The sequence below is a fragment of the Canis aureus genome, chromosome 24, assembly GCF_053574225.1.
Source record: "Canis aureus isolate CA01 chromosome 24, VMU_Caureus_v.1.0, whole genome shotgun sequence".
Taxonomy (NCBI): domain Eukaryota; kingdom Metazoa; phylum Chordata; class Mammalia; order Carnivora; family Canidae; genus Canis; species Canis aureus.
In genome coordinates, this window is record NC_135634.1 from 48,111,854 (window position 1) to 48,120,907 (window position 9,054).

Consider the following 9,054-nt stretch of genomic DNA (forward strand, 5'->3'; position numbering starts at 1 on the left):
GTTACAGACAGCCTGGGCTGCACGGATCCCGCCTGCCTGCAGGGAGGCCCGTCCAAGGCCTGGTGCGGTCGCCCCCACCCCCCCACACCAAGGGTTACCCTCCGAGCTGGGGCAGGCTCGCCTTTTGTCATTCAGAGCCAGGGCCGCGCTCCCACCCTGGGGTCAAGCAGCCACTTCCAAACCCCCAAGGCGCTCAGCTCACTGCGGGGTGGCCACTGCAGGTGCTAGGGCACAAGTCGGGCTGGGGGCCGGGGGTGAGGGACCGGGCAGGGGATCTGAGTTCACCGGAGCCCAGGCCTGGCTTGGTGGGGGAGGGAAGGGGGGAGGGAGGCTTAATGGGATCAGATTGGTGTAATCCCATTTCAGCCTTTGTCATTCCGGTGGCCGCGGAGACCGAGCTGGGGGGCCGGGCCCTTTAAGGCGACGCGCGGCCACACCAGAGACAGACCGGCACGACAAAGGCCCCCGAGGGATCCAGTGGCGGGAAATCAGGAGATGGAGGCGGGTAGAGGAGGGAGGGTGGGCGCCCAGCGGGACCTGGGCCCCTGAGGCTGGGCCCTGACGCAGGCCTTAGCGGGGACCCTAGGCCGCTCTCTCTAGCCTTGGGCACACCGTGGGTCAGGGCCCCCAGTGTTGGGCGCAGGCCCCCGGAGAGTTACCCCAGCAAGGTCGCCCAGGGTGGAGATGGAGAGTCTCGGGATGGGTGGTGGCGCCCACCGATGGCCTCCCTGCCTCCGTAGGGCTCCGAGCTGTGGGGAGGGGGTGCGACCCCACTGGCTCCTGTTTCCTTTGAGGCCCATGGGGCTCGCGAAGACTCGGTCAGAACGGGCTCCCCTCGCGGCCCCGGCCTGGGCTCTCCCTCCCTGACCCCGCACAGCTCCAGCTCTGGGGTCGGTGGGAAGGGGTGCAGGTGGGGGTGGTGGGGGTGTGGGTGCGGCCTTCGGGGCTGGGAAGGCGGCGCCCAGGGTCGGCGCTCGGGGTAGCTCAAAGGCCAGATGGGTGGGGCGGGTGGTGTACGGCGAGGGGGTCATCCGAAGCTGAGAAGGGGGGTGGTCGGGGTGGGGGGGAGATCGCAGAGGCCCAGCAGGGTGGGGGGACACGGAGGTCGGGGCGGGGTGTGGGGGCCAGAGGCCAGACTCCGGGCCTCCACGCAGCGGGAAAGAAGCAGGGTGGACCCCAGGGGCGCAGGCCCCTCCAAGGGGTGGCGGGCGGTGGATTCGGTCCTCGAGTCAGAAGAGCCTGGAGGCGCAGACCCGAGGGCACAGTGGGCGCTCCACTCGGTAGGCGCCCTGGAGGGCGTTTTCGGTTCCTCCAGGGGCCTGGGCCTCTTGGCCAGGCAGGTGTAGACGGGCAGGGACTCGCACAACTCCCCGCGCCCACACCCCGCCCGTGCGCACACTCCCACACCCGGGCGGCCACAGAGAGCCCTCCTGGGGCAGAGGCACCCCTCGGGACCTCTGGGTCCGAGCTGAAATCGCAGCGGCTTCTGGGCAGCAGCAGCACGCGCCGGCCGCAGGGGCTGGGATTTAGGGGCAACCTCTCTGGCCTGGGGGTCAGGAAGGGTGGCCGGAGGGGGGTTCCAGGACCCCGACTGGCCCTGACGCACAGCAGCCCCAGGGACGCCTCTCACCCCAGCGGCCCGGGCCTCGCAGGGCCCCTGTGCTTGTGGGCCTGTCCCCTCCTTGTGGCTCAGAGCTGGCAGTGCGCTCCCTGTCCCTGGTGCCACCAGGCTGGTCCGCGGCGCTGCGCTGCCGGGAGACCCTAGGCCGTCACCCCGTCCGCGGCCACTCGGGGGAATGCGCTCCCTGACCTTTCCCCAAAGCCACGGAGGGCGGAAGTCAGCTTAGGTGTCTCACTTTGGAACTATTCAAATAGGCAATCAATTTTTATGATGTAATTTATAATTTATGCAGGTTGTCTTCATACATATGGTGTTGCTTTTGTGTGTCGGGCTTTCAGGTGCTTTATTACTCTGACGGTGTGATTTGCATTCACGTTAGGTTACCAGGATCATATTTCTCCTGTTTACACCATAAGGGCCCAAAATGAAGATTAATGCCTCCTCCCTTTGCCTGGGGCTGCTCCCAGTAGACCCCAGACTGCAGCTTCCCCTAGACCCCCAGAGCCTGGCTACCCGAGAGCCCCGGCCCGGAGCCTTGAGCTGCCGGTGAAAGAGGCCCTGACAGCCTGGGCCTTGCAGGAAGCTTCACTGGCACTGCAGAGGGTCCAGGCAGGCGGCCTGCTCAGACCGTGTGCTTGAGCAGAGGCCCGAGGTCTCTGGGGACAGAAGCAGAGGCAGGCGTACAGGAGCCTCCCTCCCAGGGAGGCCATGGCTGCGCGTGGGCAGGCCACTCGGCTGCATTGTCACCACAGTATCCCACAGTCCGGAGGAGGAGAGCCAGTTGAGGTGGACTCTACTGCGGGGCTGCCGGAAGCCACCTCCAGCTTTCTGGGGTGGGGTGGGGGGTGGGGACAGATAGGATCTGGGAAGGCCCAGGATCAAGGAAGGTGGTGCCCAGATCCTGAGGTCCACCAAGTGACCCTCCTGGCTTCCGGCGTATCCAGAAGCCCTTGCCAAGGGGGGATAGCAAGAGACTCCGCTTGGGACAGGCCCCAGGGCAGAGGGAGCAGCCCCAGAGGCCCTGTGCTGGGCTTGCCAGACACAGCTGAAATGATTAAGCCAATTAAGCTCGAACAAACAGACGGGAGGCTAAGCGGGCTTTGACCCCGAAGAGAAACCGCGTCTTGGAATGCAGGTGCTCAGGCCAGCTACAGGCCGAGTGGGAACGGCTGGTGCTCAGCCAGCCATAGACTCGGGGCGATCTCGGGAGGCACACCAGCCCCGAAGGGCTCCCACCCCACCCCAGTCCACTCTCTTCAGCTGAAACAGGTCCTGTGGAAGAACCACTCAGGGGGCTGAAGAGTAGGGGGCAAAAGCTGGTTGTAGAAGCATGTGCTAAATCCCAGAAATTCCCCCCGTGGACTGGGGTTGGGGAAGATCCAAGCTCTGGTGGCCCAGGACACCCCAAGGATACCCCCAGCTCCTGCAGGGAGGGTGGGAGAGGTTGCTTGGGGCCCAAGACCAATCTCAAGAGGGCTCTGCTCAAGGACTGTGTAGACGTTTTCAGGGTACCCTTGGTTCTCCAAAGGGTGTGTGTGTGTAGGGGGGGAGGTCACTCAACTCCCTGGGGAGCTAGGGTAAAGGGTCCGGGGTAGCCTGGCTGTTCCTTCACCCCCCAGGTTACATACCCCTGCCCACGTTTGGTGGTCGAGGGGTGCCAGCAGCCCCGGGGGGCTCTAGCGGGTGGCTGGGGGGCGCAGGGCCGGGAGCTCCCAAGCGTAATTATTTGATCTGCAGATGTAAGTGGAATTTATTGTAACAACAAATATAGTGATGTCAAAACCCAACCTTGGATTAAAGCCGGCAGCCAAAGGGGAAGTGTATTAATTTCCAACAGCATCTCAGGCCAGAGCCTATTAGAACAAGCTATTCTTCAGACCCCCCCATCAGAATTAATCATTGGGAGTTAATTTGAAGCTCAGACAAGTTGCTGTTAATTTAGTGCAGGGAGGACGGGATGGAATAAAAAGCTGAGGTGCTGGCCGAGCCTCGTGGGTCTCATTAATCAGCCAGCTGAGACGGCCTGGCTTGATTACAATTTGCAAAAAAATTCATTAGGGCCCGGGCGATTGACAATTTTTCTCTCTGCCTGTGATGTGACTCATTAGGCAGCCAAATGAAAGCCATGATGACGGCCATGATGACAGCGGCCATCAAGCGCCGCTTGTTTATCTTCCTCCCCTGGCCTGTCTCTCGGGCCTCGGCCTCCGCACCCGGCTCTCGGGGCGCCCCGGCATTCGGGGGCTGGGGAGGAGGGGGGCAGCTCTCCGAGAGGGCAGAGGGGCTGGCGGTGGCGCCACCGGCAAGGCTGGGGGAGCCCAGTGCAAGGGTGCCCTCCTGCATCCAGAGGGCCCAGACCTCACAGCCAGGGAGGGCTGCGCAGCTTGGGTGCCCCCCACCCTCCCCCAGGGGGGATCCCTGAAGGTGCCCCCCCCCCCCCGCTTCTAGGGGGAGTCACTTTCCCCTTTCCCCTTGGTGCAGCCAAGGCTGAGGGCCGCTCTGGGCCTTCCATCCCTACCGTGGGCTTTTGGAGACCATGGGTACGAGCTACACCTGTTACGGAGTCAGGGAGTCAGGGTCTCTGGGAAGTGGGCGCCCTCCAGCATCTGCCGCGGGGACCCCCGCTCTCAGCACCCGGGGTTCTGCGTGCAGGCTGGAGGGCCGAGTAGGGGCGCCCCCCCCCCCCCCCCCCGCCCGGGAGGCCGCGGCTCCTGGGGCTGGGACCCCGCTGTTCCCCAGAGGGGGGGTGCGGCTGCATCCTGCGCGGGGGCTGCGGCGCTCAGGTGTGGGTGGGGGTGTGGGTGGGGGTGTGGGACCTGGCGGGGGCGGCGTCTCCGCCAGCCTCAGATGCCCCAGCAGCAACCGGCCTGGAGCAGGTGCCGCCAACGGGCCATCCGGGTGCGCGCCCCGCGGGCCCCTGGCGGGGTCGGGGTGGTCCCCCGCAGGCCCCGGGCTCCGCGTGAGGCACAGCACGGAGCCCCCAGGCTCCCCGAGGCCTCCGGAGGACCGGCCACTGTTTTATTGTGCTCACAGCCCGAGGCTGGGCCGCGTCGGGCCGCTGGAAAGCTCGGGAAGGCGGCGGGCAACGGTGGCTCGGCGCAGAGGGCCCCTCGCCTTGCGCCTGAAGTGCGGGCGCAGGCCTGGCCCCAAGGCCCTCCGCCGCGGGGAGGGGGCGGGCTGTAAGCGGGGTCCCCCTCGTGGGGCTGCGCGCCGTGGGGGGCGCCCCTCGCCGGAGGCCGCGGCCCGGGAGCGCCCCGCTCCTCTCCGCCCTCGCGCTGCAGGTGCACGCCCGCTGCGGGCCCCGGAGCACCCCCGAACCCCGGGCCCGTCCACGACGGCCTTCAGCGGGCCGGGCCGCGCGCGTCGGGGTCGGGAACGGAGCGGGCGCGCGGGGCCGCGGGGCGCGCGGGGGCGGGAGTGGGGCGGGGGCCGGGGCACGCGCTTCCCGCGCCCCGGGGCCGCCCCGCAGAGCTGCCCCGCTCTCAGGCGCCCCGGCGGCCCGGCCTGCATCCCTCTCCCCGACCCCCTTTGTGCCGCCGAGGGCCCCAGAGCCCTTGGGGTGGGGCGGCGGCCGGGTCCCGCCCCTCCGACCCCGCCCGGAGAGGGTTCTGCCCCCGCCGCAGGGTAACGCCCGGAGCCTGACTTAGGGGCGCTCGGCCCAGCTCGGGGAGCGAGCACCGCTCCTTTTCGGACCGGGGATGTTTGGAGGGAAACGCGTTTCCTCCCTGGCTGTGGTCCAGTTAGAGCATCAGGAGTTTGTGAGACGCCACCAATACCCGCACTCGCTTTCCCTCCTGCGGGCGCCCGCCTCCTCGTCTGGCCGAAGTTCGCCAGCCTCCTAGGTATTGATTAGACCCGTGCAATAGGGGAGATGTCAGCTTTCTAAGATGAAAACGAGGCGCCCTTAAATTTATAACCCAACTAGAGCTCTTGCTCTCCAATTAAAAACCTGGTAAGGTGCAGGGTGGCTCATGTCCAGCCAGCCTGCAGAGACCAGGACAGGGGACTTTCATCCAGTCCTGGCCCCAGACCAGCTGCCTGGCCACCCTCTCGCAGTGCCCTCGAAGCAGTCGAATCTGGACACACTTATGACACCCAGAGACTGGCCTTTTTTTTTTTTTTCTTCTCTCTCTCTTTCCTTTTTATTATTCACAAGACTGCGATTGTTTAAATGTCATAACTTATAAGAAAATAAGCTACATTGAAATAAATTAAACACAACGGAGACGTGCTTCAAACATGGCTCAGATAGGATGTGCAACCCCAGGAAAGAAAGCCAGGCAAAACCAAAGCAAAGCAAATTTCCAGGCTGCCCAAAAACATCTGCTTTTCAGTCAACTAAAAAAACGAAAAAACAACAAAAAAACCCCACCAAGATAGAAACAAAAATGAGCGTAAACCCCTATGGTTTGTTCTTGAGTGTCATGTTTACCTTTGGAAAAGTATGGAAAGGTGGCTGCTATGCGTGGCGGATTACAGCAGAGGTTTTGTTTTCTTCTGGAATGTGAGTGGAGAATATTATTGGGTTGTTTGGTCCTATAACTTTCAAAATACTGCAGCTGAGATCCAGTTTATATAGATATCTATGTACAAAGTAGGATAGTATAATAAATATTTAGTGTGTCTTCGGGTGTAGCTGTAGCCCCTTCAAAAGCAGTCTTTTTAAGCCTTTTTAATGAATATACTCTCAATGTGCTTGGGATGTCCAAAGTTGGGGGGGGTGTGACTTTGAGTTTTGCTTCAAACACAGCAGAGGCCACCGTGGTTCCCTCCAGAGCTGTGGCTTCTCCACGGTGGCCCAGGCCCTGGCTCGCCCTGGGCCCTCAGGGTCGGGCCTGCTCCAGCTGCTGATGCTGACTTCTGATAGCGAACCTGCTGACGTGGACGGGGATGGGGACGACGATCTTGGGGTTCCTGGAGGGCTCCCCTGTCTTGGAATTGGCATTGCCAGCCTTGACTCGTTTCCACTTGGCCCGGCGGTTCTGGAACCAAATTTTCACTTGCACCTCGCTGAGTTTGAGGGCGTGGGCGATCTGCGAGCGCTCGGTCAGCGAGAGGTACTTTTTGCAGTGGAACTCCTTCTCCAGCTCGAGCAGCTGCTCACTGGTGAAGGCAGTCCGCCGCCGCCGGTTCTTGCCCGTGGACGTGGTGCTGCCCGCGGCGCCGCCGCTCGGCGGGGTCTCCTCCAGCGCGTGGCCCGGGTCTTCCTCCTTGTGCGCCGCCTGGCCGGTCAGATTGTCATCCGAGCTGTAGTCCAGATCACTCTCCAGCGAGAAGCTCTCCTCCTTGCCCTTCGGGTCATCTTCCACCTTTGACTCGTCTTTCCCTTGCCCTCTGACAGCCCCTACTGAAAGCAAAACCAAACGGCGTTTTATTACATTTCGCACACTCGCCTTCCTCTCCCCTTCCCACCGTCACTTGGGCCTTTCCCCCCTTAGCGGATTGTCTTTCTATGACATTAACACATTGTGATTTCCTGGCCTTTGAGGGGCAGAGAAGGGGGGGGGGGCGTGAGAAAGCTCAAAGGAGGAGAGGAGACAGTACAGACGGCGGCCCTTTGCCCAGAACCATCACTCAAGGGGCCGCCAGGCCACGTCTGCATCCTCCCAGCCTCCGGCAGCCTAAGGCCGAAGGAACAGGAGGCGTGAGGCCCAGGAGAGCTTCCTCTTTGTCCCCGGGGTGGGGGCTGGGTGAGGACGGACAGGGAAATTCATGATCCATCTTGCCCCCCCCCTCCACGGTGAAAATTTACTGAACCTCAATGACACCGCAGCCAAAGTGGGGGCACGGGGGACGTACAGATCCCAGACCGTGTCTTTTTTTTGGGGGGGGGTGGGTGGGGGGGAGACAGATAATGTTGGCCGAAGGGAAGTTTTGTAGCCCTAGGAGAAGTTCCCACCAGGAACCCCAACACACCCGCAGACGCACAGCCTCCCGGAATCCGCTTCTCCGGGGCAAGCAGCAAGCCCAGTGACGGGGTTTAACAGGTCTGGGCGCCCCCGAGCACACGCACCGCGGAGACGCGCAGCCCAGTCCGCTACCCCTAAAGGCCGAAACCTCTCCGGGACCCCAGGTCACGGCGCGCGGGAGGCGGGAGGCGGGAGGCGGGAGGCGGGAGGGGGTGGGGGGGACAGACGCATCCAAAGTCGCCGCCAGACAGCTGGTCCCGGGAGCGAAATGCACCCCCAGGCCCCCCTGCCCTAGCTTGTTGCTCGGCCCTAAATGCCCCCCGGAGGCCTCGCGGTGCAGCTCGGCCGCGTCCTCCCGGCTGCTCCGGGGGGGAGGGGGAGGCCCGGGCCGGGGTCGCGCGGGGGCTCGGCCCCAGCGGGAGCCCGGAGCTGGCTCGCCCCCGCCCCCTCCCGCCCCCGCGCCCGGGTCGCGCGCGCCGCCGACTCACCGAGCGACGCCTGCACCGCCTCGGCCGCGGAGAAGGCGAGCAGCGAGCCCTCCTTGGCCAGGAAGCCTTTGCCGTCCTCAGCGTCGGCTTGCAGCGCCTCCGCCTTGTCGAAGTTGCCGCCGCCGGGCAGCGGCTGCGGCGCGAACTTGCGGGCGGCCGCCGCCTCCTGGTGCTGGGGAGACGCGGAGAAGCCTCCAGGCAGCGTGGCCATGAGCGTGGAGGTGAGCGCCATGCCCTGCGCCAAGCTGGAGCAGAAGCCGGTGGGCAGGCTGGGGATCTGGTGGTGGGGGTGCGCCGGCGGCAGCGCGGGCTGCAGCGCGGCCTGGGGCAGGGCGGGCGGCGGCGGCGGCGGCGGCGGCAGCACCACCGGCCGGTAGGGCATGAACATGGGGTAGCCGGTGTAGACGAAATGGCCGGGGCTGGGCTGCGGCGGGCTGCCGATCAGCGAGTCTATGCTGAAGGCGGTGCTACTCCCCAGCGGGCGCTGCATCATCATCAGCGACGGCGGGAACGCTGCGCTCATAGACGCGCTCGGGAGAGGCCAGCGAGGGGCGAAAAGTCCCCGCGCCGCGCCGCGCCGCTGCCAGGAAGCCCGCCGGGCGCCGGGAGCACAGCCGGGCGCGCCGGGCAGGGGCCGGGCGGGACCCGGGACCCGGAACGCGGGCGCCGCCGACCCTCAGTCCCGGGCCGCGTGCATGCCCGGCGGGGGCGCGAGCGCGAGCGCGAGCGCGAGCGGGCGGTGCGCGGGGTGCGGCCGTGCGCCCCGGAGCGGAGAGGGCCCCCCCGGGCCCCGCGGGCGCGCCGGACCCGCCGCTTCGCCCCGTCGGAGCCCGCGCGCGCGCCGCGTGTGCCACCCTCGGCCCCGGCTCGCAGCCGTCGGTGCGTCCGTCTGTCGCGGCCGCCGTGCGTCGCCTCCCGCGGGCCGCCGGGGAGCGCGCGGAGCCGGCGCACTTGTCCTCGGCGGGCGCCGCCAGCACCTTTAAATCGCGCTCCTCTTTCTCATTCACATTTTGCCTGCTGCCCGGCCTGGCTCGGC

General features: G+C 65.4%; 1 protein-coding gene across 1 annotated transcript; it reads right to left on the reverse strand.

Annotated features, from left to right (window-relative positions):
• Window positions 1-5,753: 5,753 nt before the first annotated feature.
• On the reverse strand, window positions 5,754-8,579 carry GBX2 (gastrulation brain homeobox 2). The gene is made up of 2 exons (XM_077869672.1): window positions 8,019-8,579; window positions 5,754-6,968 (listed from the first exon to the last, which is right to left on the reverse strand). Exons 1-2 carry the CDS (start codon window positions 8,539-8,541, stop codon window positions 6,445-6,447), a joined length of 1,047 nt encoding a protein of 348 aa, XP_077725798.1. The 5' UTR covers window positions 8,542-8,579; the 3' UTR covers window positions 5,754-6,444.
• Window positions 8,580-9,054: the final 475 nt, after the last annotated feature.